Source organism: Petaurus breviceps, unplaced genomic scaffold (assembly GCF_028583685.1).
Source record: "Petaurus breviceps papuanus isolate PSGF00001 unplaced genomic scaffold, PetGlider_PUasm1.0 90865, whole genome shotgun sequence".
NCBI classification, from domain to species: Eukaryota; Metazoa; Chordata; class Mammalia; order Diprotodontia; family Petauridae; genus Petaurus; species Petaurus breviceps.
Genome location: NW_027187367.1, coordinates 14951942 through 14972355, shown reverse-complemented (window position 1 = coordinate 14972355; position 20414 = coordinate 14951942). Strand labels below are relative to the sequence as shown.

The 20414-nt window shown below is 35.4% G+C and overlaps 1 protein-coding gene across 1 annotated transcript in view; it reads right to left on the bottom strand.

Annotated features, from left to right (window-relative positions):
- The window catches only part of DNAH8 (dynein axonemal heavy chain 8), a 406776-nt gene that overhangs the window by 261578 nt on the left and 124784 nt on the right, over window positions 1-20414 (bottom strand). Inside the window, exons 26-28 of the mRNA XM_069073664.1 lie at window positions 18887-19064; window positions 8080-8276; window positions 6042-6168 (exon numbers count right to left, since the gene is read on the bottom strand). Coding sequence (XP_068929765.1) covers window positions 6042-6168; window positions 8080-8276; window positions 18887-19064 — 502 coding nt within the window. The remainder of the gene's footprint in view (window positions 1-6041; window positions 6169-8079; window positions 8277-18886; window positions 19065-20414) is intronic.

Sequence of the window (20414 nt, the reverse complement as noted above, 5' to 3'; positions counted from 1 at the left end):
TACATGGAAGTTCATGTGAGATTTGACAGGCTGATTTCAAATAAATATGCCTATGCTTAATCCCTTTTGGGGGATTTTTTCCCAATGCAAACATGTCGCACATGTTTGGAACTCATCTTGCTGTGTTTTCTTTTTGAGCTAGCCCTCTTGTCCTATTGTGGGTTGAATTTAGACTTCCATTTGGAATACCCTATGATTCTGCAGGGATTCATAGAAGAAAAGGTTGCATTGACATATGAAGAGATTTTGTCTAGAACTCTATTTTGAGAGTCATGTTGGCAAAAATCTGATAGAGAACAAGATAAGTTGTCCTAGGAGCTGAAAGTACCCAATGGAGGAATTTTAGCCCAGGACAAATTGGTTTGTTATTTGAAGCTGGTATAGTTACTTTCAGTCAACCCCCTGGCCCCATCTTCATTGGAAGCTTGAGATAAGACTTTCTTTGAGTGAAGCTCATTTTCCTTCCATTTCCTTTATCCATCCATCCATTCATTGATCCATCCATCCTTCCATCCATCCCCTTTATTTATTTAGCTTTAGTTATTACATTTTAATTTTTTCCCTCTAGTTGTCTCGGTTGGGTTGCCAATTTAAATAATTAAAAAATTAAAAGTGGGAAATTTATGACAGAAATGACAGTGACCATAATAATTTTATCTACAAGTCTGATCAATGCAAATTAAATGCAACAAGACCAAAAAAAGCCCAAAAGGCACATTAGTCACCAAGCACATGATTTATTTCCCAAATGGAAGAGAGATGACTTCCAAAGGCAACATCAGGTGAAAATATAAACTTGTTTATCAAATCTTATGAATAAAGTTAAAGAACAGTGTCATCTCATGAAACAGAGACCAATAAATAAAAGCCTATTACTAAATTTAACTAAGCAAAGATCATTCAGGATGAAAACAAAAGAATGGCTACAAACAGAAGGAAGACAGAAAAGATATTCAAAACTCATTATTACAAACTTTTACTTATCCACACTTGGATAATAACATCACAGTCACTCATGTAATTATAGAGGAAGAAGAGATGATATTAAAAAGAACAAAGTGAAAAAAAAAAGCAGCTGTAATGGACCAAGTATATATAAGGATCTATCCTAATGTAATACCAAAGCAATATTCACAATACTCACGGTGGCTACAAATATGCTAGTATAATTGTGATTCACAAAATGGAACAGGCTCTCCACATAGAGGACAGAACCAAAGAATTTATTCAAATACCAGAAAACTGAGTCCCAAAAGCAGAAAGTCAAATTCATTAGAATAACCACAAAGTTGTACACATAACCAATGCAGCGAATACCCACATTCCCAAGCCTTCCCAAACCTTCCCTCAGTCAGGCCTTCAAAACAAAGCAGACTCCTTCAAGCAAGGATCCTCCTCTCTTCACTCATGGTATCTTCTCAGCCCCCACGATGTTTGCTCCCAGAAGTTCTCAGTTCTTCTCAATTCTCTTCTCAGATCTCAGTTCTCTTCTCAGTTCTCAGTTCTCTCTAGCAGTAGCTGCTCAGCCTCCAAGCTGCTCACTCCCAGCAGTTCTGGCTCTCTAGCTTGGGCTTTCCTTATATATGGTATTAGCTCCTCCCTGTTCCACCCCTTCCTATTACATCAGCAAGTTCATCTCGTTGTGGGATTCACAAGTTCTGAATCTTAATACTTGATACATTCATGAACTGAAACATGGTGCTAAGTAGTTCAATAGCTGAAACAAGGTGTTTACTTCTGTTTCTTAACAAAATTGAAACAAGGTGCTAAGTACCTATTTTCTTGCCAGTACAAGGGGCAGAGAAGATCTTCAAATCACATTACCATTACAGCTAATGACAAAACAATTGTAAAGGTGTTGAAGGATTGCTATATGAGGTATCTGAAGGAAAGGAAGACTTTAAAGCTGCAAAAAAACAAAACAAAACCTTGAGGGGCGGCTAGGTGGCACAGTGAATAGAGCACCAGCCCTGGAGTCAGGAGAACCTGAGTTCAAATCTGGCCTCAGACACTTAACACACACACGCACACACACACACACACACACATAAAAGTAGCTGTGTGACCTTTGGTAAGTCAGTTAACCCCAACTGCCCTACCTTCCCCCCTCCAAAAAGAAAAACAAAAAAAACAAAAACAAAAAAACCCTCAGATTTTATTAATACTAAAAAAGGCAACTGAGAGAATATTAATAACTACCAACCTATATGCCTACTCTCCTTTCAGTACAAAAACTTTATGAGAGTCATCCATACATAAATTATAGGACATCTATAATGGAGCTATTTATTAGGAACAAGCAGATTTTCATGAGCAAGATTCAACAAAGGACCATATCTTTACCATTTTACAATTAATTCAAAGATGTAGAGAATATGAGATCCTGTTTTACTTATTGTTTGTTGATTATAAAAAGCATTTAATTTGGTAGAATAATATATCAGCTTACAAGTTCTTTTACAGAAGAATTACTCCCTTCCATATGTCAAAATCATTTAAGATTCCTTGGAATATGTAACAGAAATAATCCTAGTTAACAACCATCTAATAATACTAAGCAAGGCATAAAACAGGGAGATATATACTCTCAAAAGGTATTCACGATTCAGAGCCAAGTCAAGGTAAAGGAGTAGTGCTCTATGGAAGGCAAAGTTCTCTACCTGCTCCTATTTCTGGGTAACACTGTGCTGATGGCATCAATCCCCAGAACATTACAGAGGCTCCTAGAAGAGACCTGTAATTATTACAAGAATTTTGACTTCACCATCCTCACAGGAACGATTTAGCTGAAGAATGTCTATTACCCAGATTTCATCATGCATTTGGCTAGACACCTTGCTGAACTTGTTTTTCAGTATGTATGTCTGGCAAAGACAGTATAGATAAAGAACAAGTTGGGTCCAGATGTGAACAGAAAGAAGGAGGATTGGATTGTTTCTATAAAAATTGCAAAGTTCTCAAGCTTCTTATTAAAGTGAAGTCCTATTGAATTAATAAATAAAATTAAAAGCTTTTAAAAAAAACTAATAAAACTGATAAACAATTGGCTAATCTGATTTAAGAAAAGAACATCAAATTACCAATATCAAAATGAAAAAAACTAATTCAAAGCCAATTAGGGGAAAATAAAATAAATTAATAGGAGTTATTTTGACCAACTATGTGCAAATAAAATTGACAATCCAAAAGAAATGGATGAATATTTACAAAAATATAAACTGCCTAAATTAAAAGAACAAGAAATAAAATACTTAAATTGTTCCATCTCAGAAAAAGAAACTGAACAAGCCATAAATAAGTTCCCTAAGAAAAAATTCTCAGGACCAGTTGGATTTAAAAGTGAATTCCGCCAAACATTTAGAGAATAATTAATTCCAATAGCACATAAACTGAAAAAAAAAAAAACAGGCAAAGGAATCCTACAAAATCCTTCTATGACTGAAATATGGTCTTGATACCTAAACCAGAGAGAGTCAAAACAGAGAAAGAAAATTCTAGTCCAATTTTCTTAATGAATATTGATACAAAAAATTTTAAACAAAATACTAGAAAGGACATTCCAACAATATATCACAAAGATCACACACTATGACCAGGCTGGACTTATACCAAAAATGAAATGTTGGTTCAATATTAGGAAAACTTTAAGAATGATTATATCAATAACAAAAGTGAGAAATGTATTATTTTTAAAAATGCTGAAAAAGTTTTTGTTAAAAATACACCCATTCTTATTAAAAACATTAGAAATCATAGGAAGAAATGGAATTTTCATTAAAATGATAAGCAGTATTTATCTAAAATGAAGAGCAAGCATTATCTATAATGGGGATAAGCTGGAGGCTTTTCTAATAAAATCAGAGGTGAAGGAAGGATAGCCAATGTCACCATTATAATTCAATATTGTGTTAGTTATAGTAATAAGACAAGAAAAAGAGTGAAGGAATAAGCATAGGCAACGAGGAAACAAAACTATGACTTTTTGCATGATATGATGATTTAGAGAACCCCTGAGTCAATTAAAAAACTGATTGAAATAATTAACATTACTTTAGCAAAGTTGCAAGACATAAAATAAACCCACACAAATCATCACAATTTCTGTAAACTACCAACAAAACCCAATAGGAAGAAACAGAAAGAGAAATTCCATTTAAAATAACTACAGACAATATAAAATACTTGGGAGCCTACCTGCCAATACACACAAAGAAATTATATGAACACAATTACAAAACACTCTTTCCATAAAGACAGCTCTAATTATTTATCAGAGAAATATTAATTGCTCATGGGTAGGCTGAGCAAATATAATAAAAGTGACAATGCTACCTAAATTAATTTACTTATTCAGTATCATTCCAATCAAACTACCAAAGAATTACTTTATAGAGCTAGGAAAAATAATAACAATATTAAACTGAAGGAACAAAGATCAAGAATACCAAGGGAATCAATGAAAAAAAATGGGAAGGAAGGAGATTTAGAAGTACCAGACCTCAAACTATACTGAAAAGCTGTAGTCACCAAAATAAAATATTTCAGAAAATTTAGTGGAGGTAACAAAAATTTAACTGAGAGGAATGTACAGTGGAGGAATTGAATGGAAGCATTTCTCAAGAGAGTGGACCCCTTCTTCTGGTGAGACATATGCTATGGCTCCTTGCTAAAGTACATTCAATTACAAAAGCTTGTGGCTAAGAGATAGAGAGAGCTTTTAAAATTACTGGTGATAGAGCAAAGAGAGCCACACTTTGTGGACTTGTAAGAGACTTATAAGAGACAAGAAACAATGTTTTCTAATATCTTTTGAGGAGGCCTCTTTTGGGAGACAGCAAATATAAGCTCTTACTTAGACTCCAAGCAAAGTGAAAAGAGAATTTTTCTCTTCTCCCAACCTAACAGCTACAGTGGCTATTAAGAACATGGTGGTCATCAATACATACTTGACTAGGTGAGTCTGAGACTGAATCTCATTTTTCTGTCTAATTCTTCTGTTTCTAATTCTTTCTCTGAGAATAAATATGCTGATAAGTTGACTTTTCCAGTCTGGTGACTTCTTTTGGAGTTCAAGAGTTTCTGAGTCTCTCAATCAGTGCTGGCTGCCCTGAAGGAAAGATATCCTCTATGATGATACTTTTTGGAGGTAAAGATGACTAAAAACAAGAAAGAGGATCATGGCCCTGAAAAAAACTAGAGTCATACCTAGTTGGCCAGAAGATCTGTATAAAATGAGTTGCTCAGAAAGCCTGGCACTGAAATGAAAGTGATATATCTATTCAGTAGTCTTCACCCAGTTGTCTCTTTCTTTTTGGGAGAGCATAATGTGTGATGGCTTATTATTTTTGTTTTACGTATATGGCATTTCTTTTTTTATTAGTATGAGTTTTTTGTATTTTATGCATTTTTGTGTATATGTGTGGTGGAGGATATAAAAACTGTACTACACCTGACCTATTTTATACATTGAGTGCCTTTCTAGAAGGGAACCCTTTCAAATGATATTCTAGATATGAGCCATACCTAATATTTACTTGAGGTTTTCCTAAAACATCAGCCTTAGGGGCATAATTAGAGAATACAAGAAAAATACAAGAATTCAAGAAAAAGTCTTAATCCCCACCCTTTGGGATCAGGCTCTCCTAGGAATTCATCTGAGTATGCATGAATCATGTGAGAAGGGGTCTTCCTAGTCAGTAACTTTAGGTGTCAATTTTCATTATGTTACCATAGGACTTTTTACCATTCCAAGATTTACACAGGAGATTTAACAAGGAATTAGGTGGTTAGTTTTTCATAAAAATAATAGCCTGATTCATTACTAAATAATTCTTCTCCCTTATTCCCCCCCAAACATTATATAAATCTATACAAACTTTTTTTGTCTATGGATTTATTCTAAGTTAAATTAAAGAATCAAGCTATGTCATACGTAGGCACTAGAATAACATTTGTGCTTTATAAATATCTGTCATTCACAATATATATATTACAGTAATTAATAATTAACTGATCCTGTGATTTATGTGATAAGGAAATACCTGTATGTAATTCAAGTGCTCCTACAACAATAGTAGGCTTCAACTCTTCGATCTCTTGTTCAAACGTAGCATAATGAAGAATTTCTGCTCTGATTTCTGTCAGAGAAGGATTGCTAGCCAAAAATTCCTGTGTATAGTTTAAATAGTTAATTATTTTTAGTTTTATCAGGTATAAATCTCAATATTCCTTTTAACAACAATTTTTATATTCAAATCCTTACACATATGTGTTTTTGGGGTAATGAACTCTGAACCCACGGAGGAAGTCTCAACATAAGTGAAATCACAGATGTGTCAACACATCTAAGTATACATTATCATATTAAATCATCCAAAAAAGAAGAAAGTATCCTTGACAGAGCTAGAGGAGAAAATTGTGATAGTCCAGTACTTTCTGCCTTTATCCTGCCTAGTCTCAAGTGAGCCAAACTTCATAACAAACTGTGACCTACTTGTGAATATGCTAATACAAGAGTACCCCCTGACAACTACCAACTCTCTATGACACATGGAAACCAGCAAGTCCCAAAACAGAACCTTGCTCTCTCATGTATCAGATGAAAAGAAAACCATGTCTCTAAGACCAAAGGCCCTGACCCTGGATACCACATGGGCTACTTATGGAAGTGTCTGGTGGCATAGTGGATAGAGCATGGGCTGAAGTCAGGAAGACAGGAAGACTGAATTCAAATCCAACCTCTAAACACTAGCTGAGTAGTTACTTTACTTCTCTTTGCCTCAGTTTCCTCAAGTAAAGAGTAGAGATAATAATAGCACCTACCTCCCAGGGTTGTTATGAGGATAAAATTAGGTAATATTTTTAAAGCACTTAGAATGGTGCATGGTACATAGTAGATACTTAATAAATGATTCTTTTCTTTATCTTCATATAAAGGAATGGGCAGCATTCTTCAGATCTTTTTGTCCTGCTAGACAGCCACACTGAACAGTAGTTTTTATGCTCACTATCAATATACTGAACAGCTTCAGTAAACTATACAACTAGATATACAGAAGTGATAACCAGCAATAAGGGGCACCCATGCCACCAGATGAAAGGGCAGTCATTTCACTAGTACATCAACAATTAGAGCTTAATGCTGACAGATAATAGCAATAACAGCAGCAATAACAATGACATTTATATAGCACTTTAAAGTTTGCAAATGAGAAGCAGCATGACATAGTAGATAAAGCTCTGGCCTTGCAGCCCCAAAAATCTTGGATGGAGTCTTGCCTCTGCCACATACTGACTTTATAGCCCCAGGAAATTCACTTAGCTTTTCAGTACTTGAGGTGATTCTAAATTTCAAAGAAAGTGCTGACTCAAATTGATAGAACTTCTTTTACCAAAGACTAAAACAGCAAAATCACAGATCTAGTCCCTCTCTTTCTCTATGCCCTAAGTCTACAGAATATTTGACCTGTTTTATCATTGTGGAGTCTCCAACTAGCTCTGTGGGGTAGATTCTATAGGTATTATTATTATTCCTATTTTATAAATGAGGAAATAGAGTATTGGACAGGCTAAATGACTTATCTAGAGTTATAAAGATAATAAATGGCAGCAGTGAGCTTTAAGCCTCAATCTTCCTGAATATAATTCTAAAACTCTGGTTATGGCTGAGCAATTTGAGGAGCTGAAAATGGTTGATCCGCTCAGCCTGTAACACCATCAGTGAGACCATGGCAATGCTTAAGGCACTGACAGAGGGTGTAAAATTAATTGGGCTGCACAGGCACAAGAAGGAGGCTGTTGTGGGGAATTCCAAAAACTTTCCCATAGCCTCCAGTTTGTGAAAAATGAATGTGAAATGACTTATGAGGAAAGCTTGCATGATGACATACTTTTCTGACTACAGGATCATCGGTGTAGAGTTGTATAAGCCAAATTTCAACACAGTCTACCCTGACAGCAGAAAGGGACTGTGGGTGTCATCTTTCCTTGGAATCATTCCCACCAATAGGATACAAGCAAAGAGAATGTAAGCTATGAAATGATATGAAAAACATCTGTAAGCAATTAGCTAAAGCATACCTTAACTCTAGCATCTCTGTCCTCTGTCCAAAGAGCTTTATACTTTTGAAACTCCAACAGTGCTTCAGCAGCTGCTTTCCTTAAAGAATTTACTGCAGAAGAAAGCAGCAGGACCAATTTAGCAATATCTTTGTGTTCTGCAACACCAGGATAAAAATTTTTGAGCTTCCTTGCAGGAATGATTTCTTCAAAGGATTCTAGAAAATACATATTTCAAATAGCAAACAAATTCTTACATTATAAAATGTTCAACCTTTAGTTTACCTATTTAGAAAATGTTAGTCTATTTTAATGGCTCTATTTAACATTCAAATCTCACTTTACTTATATTCTCCTGCTCCAGGTAGTTAACAACCATATATGTGCTATTCTCGATATCAAATATTAACTTTTAAGAGTATGGTATATTGTCTATAGATTTTAAAAAATGGAAAAATCAGAAGGTCCAGAGGATAAGTGAAATAAAAATGATTAAAAGACAGAATAAGGAGAAGTTAAAAGAATTGAGTTATTACCCTAAGTAACTAAGTAACTCTCAATATTTTCAAATATATATATATATATATATATATATATATCTTTCTTCCCACCTCCTTTATAAAGCCTTATCTGGTCAACTCAGTCCATAATGATTGCTTTTTGCATAAATTCTGGCATTTATAATCTATAATATGTGTGTATGTGTGTATAATTTGTTTCTTCATTTAGACTATGAGTTTCTTGATAAAAGTTTCCAAAACACTTTCCTTAGAGTAAAACAGGATAGTGTGATGATCTAAGCCTAAAACCAAAAAATACTAAAGCTTAGAATGAAATGAAGCTGACAATGAACAAAAAGGATGTCTTTTAAAAGTTCTGTGGAAGACAAGATATAGATCAAAGGATGGAATGATGACAGCAAAAAGACTACTCAATTTTTTTTCCTTCTGTTTCCACTATCAAATGGAATGAGTATTCTAGAGCCTCCAATACTCGCTGGAGCATCAACACTGATTTGAACTAATTCAAGTCTTTCCAAAATTCTAGTAGGATGCTGTAAGCAATAAGCTGGGATTAATTACTTTAACCATCAGTGAAGAATGTACATCATTTAAAGGGTGTATACATCTCCATAACCCCCTCATTGAAGAAGAGGAAAGGACTGACATGATAGAAACAGATAGGCAGCTGCACTGTACTCCTGACCATATATATATATATATACATACATACATACATACATATATATATATATACACACACCCAAGTGGGGAGAGCAGACCACTGGCACTACCTCTCTTTCCCCTCCTGGAAGTTTATAGCAGTCCTTCCCTTCACCACTGGCAAAAAAAAAGAGTCCAGTCTCGCCAGTTAGCATTTTCTGTATGCACACTAAGTTCTGACCCAGCAACCAGCCAAGAGATCTTTTCTTCACCATGGGTAAAGTAGAAGGAAAACAGCAACAAATGCCTATGAAGTGGAGAGCCAGGCTTCTCTCCATTCCACATCATCACAAACTTCCAGAAACAGACTCAGCTAATGTCTATGCTCCCTGGTCTTAGGTCTCAAACGACAGTTCTTCCTGTCCATCTTAGAGTTTGACCTCAAGTTAAGAATTTTTATCAATGATTTTGATAAAGGAAAAAAATAAATGTGTATCAAATTTTCAGATGACAAGAAGCGGGAAAGGAAAGCTAACATGATGAATGAGAAAGGTAGGCACAAAAAGATCTTGAGAGACTAGAACACTAGCTAAATAATAATAATAGCTAACATTTATATAGCACTTACTATGTGAAAAGGAAGAAATTTATAATTATTACCTTATTGAATCTTCACAACTCTGGGAGGCAAGTATTATTATCTCTATTTTATAGCTGAGGAAACTGAGGCAAACAGAGATTAAATGACTTGATCAGGGTCACATAGCTAGCAAATGTCTATGGCCGTATCTGAACTCAGGTCTTCCCGATTCCAGGCTCTATCCACTGTGCTGCCCTACACTTATTAAAGATAACATCAAATAGATATAAATGTAAAGTCTTATAGCTTGGGCTCAAAAATTTCAAAAATTAACTTCATGTATACAAGGTGGGAAAGGTATAGTAAGGTAACAATTGTTCTGAAAAAAAAATCTCAGGTTTGTTTTTGCTTTTTTAAAAGCAGACTGTAGACTCAATATGAATTAGCAGGTTGATATTGCATTTTTTAAAAGTAATGCCACCTTGGGCAATATTAAGAATAATTTTCAGCAAAAAGAGTACCCATTAACTGAAGAATGACTGAATAAATCATGACAGTACATGAATGTAATGTAATACTACTGCACTATTTGAAACAATGAAAGAGATAATTTCAGAGAAACCTAAGAAGTCTTTTATGAAGTGATGCAGAATGAAGAATAAGATAAATAGAATAATATTAAAAAAAACACTGTGAAAGACTCTGATCAAATGCAATGACCAATAATGACTCCAGAAGGCTAAGCATGAAGCATACCCAGCTCATGATACAAAGGTGATGAACTCTAGGTACAGAATGAGATATATTTGGGAGTATGGTAGATGTGTGTATTTGTTTTGCTTGACTGTGTCTACATGCTACAAGGATTGTGTTTTTCCTTTATATAGAGGAAGGATAAATAAATTAGAAAAAAAAGACATCAAAAAAAATAAAATTATTTTTTTAAAAAATGAAATATTAATGACCCTTCTAACAACAAAAAAGAATAGTTTTGAGGTGGAGCCAAGATGGCAGAATGGAAATAGTAAATTTTCTAAGCTTCTCCGTGAATCCCGTCACTAAACTTTAAAAAGTGAATCTGAACAGATTTTGGAGTGTCAGAATCCACTGGAAGACACAGCATGGCAGAATCCAGCCCAGGAAAGTGCCCATGTGGGTTGGGGTAGGGGGGAGTGCGAAGCACGGGAGTGGCCACAGCTTAGACTAGAGAACAGACTATACAGTAGAGAGAGAAGGAGCCCCAGCCAGCAGACTCACCCACACCAAGGGAGATTCACAGCCATCTCACCAGCATCTCATCATGGGACGGGAGATCTTCAGAGCTGGGTTAGAGAAAGCTCAGGGCCTACAGCAGAGATAGCAGCTTCTCCTGGGGCTATCAGCCCACAGCCTAGAAGTTTAAAAATCACCTGCCTGATTTTCCAGGGGCCAGGATGGCAAAGTAAACTCTGGCCTCCGATTCCCCCTCCCTGACCAAGAAAATCCACCTAGAGTAAAATCCTGAAATAGCAGAAATAGCCTCAGGCTTAGGAGTCACAGAGAAAGGATGTAACTGAAGCAATAGGGAGTCTGAAGAGAAGAGGGGAAGGGGTCCCAACAAGCACCACCTCACCTGACCAGCAAAAGCCTGCCTGAGCTGTAGCCCAGGGGTATAGAGGCAGAAATCTGAAGTGGCCAGACCACCCCTCCCCCACAGATTACTCTGTGAGCCTCAGGGTAACTCAAGGGAAACACTGAGAATCTTGGACTTGGCATCAATCTAGACACCCAGAGGCTACAGCACACAAAGCCAACAACCAGGCACCTAACTCCCAGCCTGAGAAGCTTGGGTCAGAGCCCTCTGTACTCCAGGAGCAGAGATACACTTTAAAGGACAGGAAATAGGCAATTAAAATGGGCCAGAAGCAACTTGCAAAGGCAAGACCAAAGACAATAGAATCCTATTATTCTGAAAAAGAAGAATCACTTTCAGGAAACACCATGGACTCTGTGTCCACATCTGAGACCACAGATGGAAATATGAACTGGTCCCAAGCCCAAAAAGCATTCTTGGAGGAGCCCAAGAAAGATTTTAAAAGCCAAATTAGAGAGGTAAAAGATAAATTTAAATCTACAGTGACCAAATTGGAAAAAAGTCTCACTGAAAAAAACAAATCCTTAAAAAGTAAAATTAGTGGACTGATTGAAGAAAATATCTCCCTGAAAAAGGAGCTTCAAAAACTAACCCAAGAGAATAATTCACTAAAAATTAGAATCAGTCAAATCAAAGCTCAGGATTCTATGATGCACCTAGAGTCAATCAAACAAAACATGAAGACTGAAAAATTGGAAGAAAGTATAAAATATCTCACTAGAAAAACAACTGACCTGGAGAACAGATCCTGGAGAGATACCTTAAGAATTATTGGTCTACCAGAAAGCCCTGATGAAAAAAGCAGCCTGGAAAACATCCTCCAAGAGATTGTCAAAGAAAACTATCCTGAAGTCCCAGAATCAGAAGGTAAAATGGTTATCAAAAGAATTCACCAGACTGCTCCTGAAAGAGATCCCAAATTGAAAACTCCAAGAAATATGGTAGCCAAATTCTAGAATCACAAGATTAAAGAGAAAATATTGCAAGCAGCCAAAAAGAAATAATTCAAATATCATGGAACTACAGTCAAGATTACACAGGACCTAGCAGCTTCTACATTAAAAGATCGGAGGGATAGGAATTTAGGATTTTGTAAGGCAAAAGAGCTAGGACTGCAACCAGGTATTAACTACCCAGCAAAACTGAACATAATCTTTCAGGCAAGGAGATGGTCATCTAATGAAACAAGAGACATCCAGACCTTCCTGATGAAAGAACCAGAGCTCAATGGAAAATTTGATCTCCAATTACAAGACTAAAGAAAGACATAAAAAGGTAAACAAGGAAAACGGACACTCACACATATACATATGCACACACGCACACTCACTCACACATGCACATAACTTGGGATGCAATGAGAGCAAAATGTTTACGTACCTATATGAGAAGCTGTTAACTGTCAATATCGAAATTTATATGATAATCATTATATGATTATAACCCTTTAAAGGGGTTATACATAGAGGGTGTGGGTATAAATGAACTAATCTGATGATTAAAAAAAACCTTGTTAAAGGGGTCAAAGGGACTGTAATGGGATAAAAGGAAAGGAGGAGACACAATAATGTAAATTATGCCATACTAAGAGGCATAAAAACACACTATAGTAGAGGGGAAGGAAAGAGGGAGAGGAATATCATTTGAACATTATTCTCACTGGTTTTGGTTCTTAGAGGGATCAATATAATCAGTTAAGTTTAAGATTCTAATGTGAAAAGACAAAAAAAACTCACTAAATAGAGGGAAAGGAGGGAGGGAGAGGAGCATTGTATGAAATTTACTCTCATTGGTTTGGGGTCAAAGGGGGAATAAAATACTCTGATAAGTATAAAAATCTATTGTGTCCTATAGGCAGTAGGAGGGTAAAAGGAGGATATGAAGGGGAGGGATTAGAAGAGAGGGAAATAGTAGTAAGGTAGAGGGGTAGGTAAAGAAGGGGGGAATCACAGGGAAGGAACACTGAGGGAGGTGGTGGTTAAAATGAAAACCCTTAAGGAGAGGAAGGGAGATGGAAGAAACAAAAACATAAGCAGGGGAAGAAATAGGATAGAGGGAAAGAGACAGATAGTAATCATTACTGTGAATGTGAATGGGATGAACTCTCCCATAAAACAGAGATGGATAGCAGAATGGATTAAAAACCATAATTCTAAAATAATGCTGTCTGCAAGAAACACACTTGAAACAAAGGGATACCCACAGGGTAAAGGTAAAAGGCTGGAGTAGAACATATTATGCCTCAGCTAAAGTAAAAAAATCAGGGGTAGCAATCCTTATCTCAGATGAAGCAAAAGCAAAAATAGATCTAATTAAAAGAGATAAGGAAGGAAAATATATCCTGCTAAAAGGCACCATAGAGAATGAAGCAATATCATTAACATATATGCACCAAGTGGTATAGCATTCAAATTCCTAGAGGAGAACTTAAGGGAATTAGAAGAAGAAATAGATAACAAAACTATACTAGTGGGGGACCTTAATCTCCCCCTCTCTGAAATTGATAAATCTAACCTCAAAATAAACAAGAAAGAAGTTAAGGAGGTGAATAGAATTTAAGAGAGGCTAGTTATGATAGATCTCTGGAGAAAACTGAATGGGGATAAAAAGGAATATACTTTCTTCTCAGTGGTTCATGGCACATACTCAAAAATCGACCATGTACTTGGGCATAAAACCCTCACAATTCAGTGCAGAAAGGCAGAAATATTAAATGCATCATTCTCAGATCATGATGCAATAAAAATCATATGCAATAAAGGGCCATGGAAAGATAGACTAAAAACTAATTGGAAATTAAACAATTTAATCCTAAAGAATGAGTGGGTCAAACAAGAAATTATAGAAACAATCAGTAACTTCATTCAAGAGAATGACAGTAATGAGACAACATACCAGAATTTGTGGGATGCAGCAAGGGCAGTTCTTAGGGGAAGTTTTATATCCCTGAATGCATACATGAATAAATTAGAGAAAGAGAGGGTCAAAGAATTCAGCATGCAATTGAAAAAGCCAGAAAAAGAACAAATTGAAAATCCCCAACTGAATACTAAATGAGAAATACTGAAAACCAAAGGAGAGATTGATAAAATTGAAATTAAGAAAACTATTGAAATAATAAATAAAACAAAGAGCTGGTTTTATGAAAAAAACAATAAAATTGATAGACCCTTAATCAATATGATAAAAAAAGAAAGAAGAAAACCAAATTATGACTATCAAAAATGAAAAGGGTAAATCTACCTCCAACGAAGAGGAAATCAAAACAATAATTAGGAATTATTTTGCCCAAGAACAATTGATTCCAATATTCTACAAACTTTTTGGGAAAATTAGTGAAGGAGTCCTACCAAATTCTTTTTATGACACAAATATGGTACTGATACCTAAATAATCTGGAAGAGATAAAACAGAGAATGAAAATTATAGACCAATTTCCCTCATGAATATAGATGCAAAACTTTAAAATAAATTATTATCAAAAAGACTACAGCAACTTATCACAAGAATGATACACTTTGATCAGGTAGGATTTATTCCAGGAATGCAAGGATGGTTTAATATTAGGAAAACCATCAGTATAATTGATCATATCAACAATAAAACTAGCAGAAAGCACATGATTATCTCAATAGATACAGAAAAGGCTTTTAACAAAATATAACATCCATTCCTATTAAAAATACTAGAAAGTATAGGAATAAATGCAGCCTTCCTTAAAATAAAAGGTAGCATCTATTTAAAGCCATCAGCAAGTATTATATGTAATGGGGAGAAGCTAGAAGCATTTCCAATAAGTCCAGGGGTGAAACAAGGGTGTCCACTATCACCCCTCTTATTCAATCTGGTACTAGAAATGTTAGCAGTAGCAATTAGAGAAGAAAAAGAAATCAAATTAGGCAAAGAAGAGACCAAGCTATCATTCTTTGCAGATGATATACTTAGAGAATCCTAGACAATCAAGTAAAAAACTACTTGAGACAATAAATAAATTTGGCAAAGTTGCAGGATATAAAATAAACCCACATAAATCCTTGGCATTCCTGTATATTTCTAATGAAATTCAACAGCAAGAGATAGAAAGAGAAATCCCATTTAAAGTTACTGTAGAAATTATAAAATATTTGGAAATCTACCTGCCAAAACAAACCCAAGATCTATATGATCACAACTGCAAAACACTTTTCACACGAATAAAGTCAGATCTAACTAATTGGAAAAACATCAATTGCTTGTGGCTGGGTTGAGCTAATATAATAAAAATGAAAAATTTTACCTAAATTAAATTATATATTTAATGCCATACCAATCAATTTACCAAAAAAAAACTGCTTTATAGAGCTAGAAAAAATAGTAACAAAATTCATTTGGAAGAACAAATGGTCCAGAATATCAAGGGAATTAATGAAAAGAAATGCTAGGGAAGGTGGACTAGCTATACCAGATTTTAATCTGTATTATAAAGCAGCAGTCATCAAAACTACTTGGTACTGGCTGAGGAATAGAGTAGTGAATCAGTGGAACAGACTGGGTACACGAGACTCAACAGTCAATGACTATAGTAATCTACTTTTTGATAAACCCAAAGACCCCAGTTTTGGGGATAAGAACTAAGTATTTGACAAAAACTGCTGGGAAAACTGGAATACAGTATGGCAGAAACTGGGCATAGACCATTATCTAACACCGTGTATACCAAAATCAGGTCTAAATGGGTGCATGATCTAGGTATAAAGGCTGATCTAATTTCCTTAGATTCCCTAAGTAATCTGGGAAAGCAAGGAATAGTTTACCTGTCAGATTTGTGGAGAGGGGAAGACTTTATGACCAAACAAGAATTAGAGAGCATTATAAAATGCATAATGGATAATTTTGATTATGTTAAATTGAAATGCTTCTGTACAAACAAAGCCAATGTATCCAAGATTAAGAGGGAAGTGGGAAATGGGGAAAGAATTTTTACAACCTATGTCTCTGATAATTCAGAGAATTGAGTCAAATCTATAAGAATACAAGTCATTCCCCAATTGATAAATGGTCAAAGGATATGAACAGGCAGTTTTCAGAGAAAGAAATTAAAGATATGTATAAGCACATGAAGAAATGCTCTAAATCACTATTGATTAGAGAAATGTAAATCAAAACAACTCTGAGGTACCACATCTCTCTAGTCAGATTGGCTTAGATGATAAAACAGGAAAATGACAGATGCTGGAGAGGATATGGAAAAATTGGAAGACTAATGCATTGCTGGTAGAGCTGTGAACTGATCTAATCATTCTGGAGAGCAATATGGAATATGCCCAAAGGGCTATAAATAATTTCATACCCTTTGACCCAGCAATAGTACTTCTAGGGTTGTATCCCAAAGAGATCATAGAAGTGGGAGGAAGACCCATATGTACAAAAATATTTATAGCAGCTCTTTTTGTGGTGGCAAAGAATCGGAAGTTAAGGGGGTGCCCATCAACTGGGGAATGGCTGAACAAGTTGTGATATATGAATGTAACAGAATACTATTGTGCTATAAGAAACGCGGAGAGGCTTATACAAACTGATGCTGAGTGAGAAGAGTAGAACCAGGAGAAATCTGTACACATTTACACACTACATATGTTTGACGACCAGCTTTGATAGACTGGATTCTTCTTCTGAGCAATGCAGGGTTATAAGTCAACCCCAAAAGACTCATGATGGAGAGAGATGTCCTCATCCAGAGAAAGAACTAGAAAGAACTGAGTTTGAATCTAGATTGAAGCAAACTACCTGATCTTTTTCTTGTTTGGTTTTATTTCCTCTTTCCCATTGTTCATTCCATCTGATACAATCCTTCTTTATAACCTGACTAATGTCTAATGTGAAAGTATTTGCAGATCCTATACTTGATGGCATGCCGTCATGGGGGTGGAGGGAGAGGACGGACGGAGAGAAAATTTGAAACTCAAGGAATTGTGGAACTGAACCTTGTAAACTAAAAGTAAAGAAACAAATTAATAAAGACCCAAATTTTTTTTTAAAAAAGAATAGTTTCCAGAAAGAATGAAGTGATCAGACACTGCAGTTTGCCCTAGTCAGGCTGGATCCAGAATATTGTGTTCTTTACTGGGTAGCACAATTTAGGAAAGATATTGATAAAATGGAGTACATCCAGTGGGACAACCGGGATGCTGAAGGGCCTTGAATCCATGCTATGTAAGGATCAACTAAAGGAACTAGGATATTTATTCTGGAAAAAAAAAAATAAAGATTAGGAGAGGAGAAGAATATTCATCTTCAAATATCTGAAGGTCTGTCATGTTTAAGGATTAGATTTGTTTGGTTTGTCTCTATGAAGGCTGAAACAAGAGCAAGCAGTGGCCGAACAAAAAAACAAATTTTAGCTTGATATCAGGAACAAAACTTCCTAATAATCAGCACTGTTCGAAAGTAGAATAGGGCTATGTCATAAAGTCGTGGGTTCCCCTTCACTTAGAAGCTTTCAAGAAGCAACTGGATAACAACTTATTAATTGTATTACAGAGAATATTCTAAGTCAGGTGTAGGTTGGTCTGGGCTCTGGTTTTTATGGTTTCTTTGATCTCTGAGAGGCTTATTTCTTTAATTATCCTCTTTCTACTACATTATGTTGCTTTAGTAAATATTAAGATGCAACACTATATAATAATTTGTTTTTTATTTTGTTTCCACCTTCCCAAGTAATATTATCTATCAATGTTTATAAATTTTTTGTCTATTCTTAAAGATAGTTTCCTTTCCTATGTTTCTTTCATTCAATTCTTTCTCTGATATCAAGATTATGAAAGTGCAGTTCTCCCCTACATATAAAGAAAAGAAGTTATTTCCACACTAGTAACAAATGTTGTTCTCAAAGACTAGTAAAAAAAAAAAAGGTTTTTTGCTCTTTTTGCTCCACCCTAAGAAAATGCCCAGGAGAGCTTGCCCAGTTCCAGATTGCCTTCACATCACAAGAGTAGCAAAATGAAAAGTTCCTTCATTTTTGCAAGGGGAAACCATGCACTTAGTTGCACTATGGTTTAAAAGATGAGTTCACCAGATGAGATATATGCCAATTAATAGCAGACATAGTTCTAAGACTGGTTTTAACTATTCATCTATGCTTATGAAACCCAGAGACTCATAAAATGAAAGTCCTTATCCATAAATTCACGTTTCTATTTGCAGAACATGCAATATCTAAATTTTAAATATGTAATTTAACAAAGCAATAAAATGACAGGTCATTTTAAGCCTATATAGCATATTTTAAATGCTTTCCTGATTCTCTCTCCTATAGTCAATGTGATGAACTATAGCTATGATCTCTTTTAGTCTTTTCCAGTTTGGAGGTTCTATAATTCTATTACCTGGTTACATGATTATATTTTGTTATTGTAGTTAAAAACATAAAAGTATAGAGATCTTATATTTTAACATTATAAATGGAAAGTTAACTTTCTTCCCTCTTCTCCACTTCCCCTGAGCTACCTTGTGTTGACACTGCTGATTTTGCTGATTTCACACGCCTTACTTGCTGCTGTCCCCAGTGGGCCACTCCTCTACTCACTTCTAGAGTTAACTGGATCATACGATTGATGGCTTGCTGAATGTCATCCAAACTAGGAACCATTACCTACATGAAATAAAAGCACTAATTTGTGGCATGCTACATATGAAAAAAACACTGTCCTATTCTGACTAATTATATGTGTTCAAAGGTCTTTATCATGAAGATCAACAATAGTACCTTGTCTATTTGAGGCAGTTGGGTGGTAGCTGATAGAGCAATTGACATGCAGTCAGGAAGATTTTAGTTCAAATTCTGCTTCAAACACTTGACTAGCTATGTGGGCTTGAACAAGTCACTTAGCCTCCATTTGCTTTCATTACCTCATCTGTAAAATGGGGATAATTATAGCATATACCTCCCAGGGTTGTTGTGAAGATAAAATTCCCCCCATTTTAAGGATGAATAATGCATTAAGTCAGAGTTTAAGTGATTTGCTTGTAAATTGAACTGAATAGTGCCATCATAAAATACAAATCCACTTACCCAATTAGTCCTTTCAAGATTCACAGATCCTACCACCACATTTTGTCATATTACAAAGGAACTACTCTTTATAGTCTTAAATTATCTATTTTATAAATGCCAAAATGAAAAACTGAGCTTAGTTACGCCAATGCATTAATTGCTGAATGAATCTCTGCAGTTAAATTATAAGTCGCTTCCAGAATTATTTGTTTCCCACTGGCATATGCATGAAGTAACTGTTCCCTCTTAAGAGACTTGTTTACATTGAGACATGAAATCTGACTGAAAATGTTTTCATTTTAAATCATTTAAAATGTTATCTTCCTAAAGAAGAATTTTGTAAACTTCAAAATCCTTAATGCTATGCCAGAATTCCTCTTAAAAGTGAAAAGGAGGTATTCAGAACCCTTTATAGGAATAAGGGAGGGGTAACAATCACATCTCTTCTTCCTTCCCACTCCATGGACTTACCCTCTTTCTGTTTTTGTTTTGTTTTTTGGTACTTTGTTCATTCATGTAGTGAGAGACATTGCTCCACTGGTACCATTGGGGTGTGGGCAGTGTGGTTTTCCTTTGGTAAACTTACAGAAGAAAATGGATAAGAGTGCTCAGAAGGGGTAGGCATGACTGAACTATGAACTTTATCAGTAGAAAGTATTCCCTCCAATGTGGGTATTCCATATTGATGAAATTCCAGATTAATTTAACTACTGGAAAGTGTAATTTGGAGGGAGTATACTTTGAGGCCTTCACTGGTTTTTACTTAGGTGGATGGCATGTTTGAAGTAGGGAGCAGAAAAGAATCTTGATGGCAGAACAAAAGCTGCTATCTTACTTCCCTTCTCCTGCACTTCCTGTATCTGTGCATGCCCAGGGTTTAGCACAATGTATTACATACAGTAGATTCTTAATAAATGCTTGTTGAATGGAAAAAGCATTCAATTACAA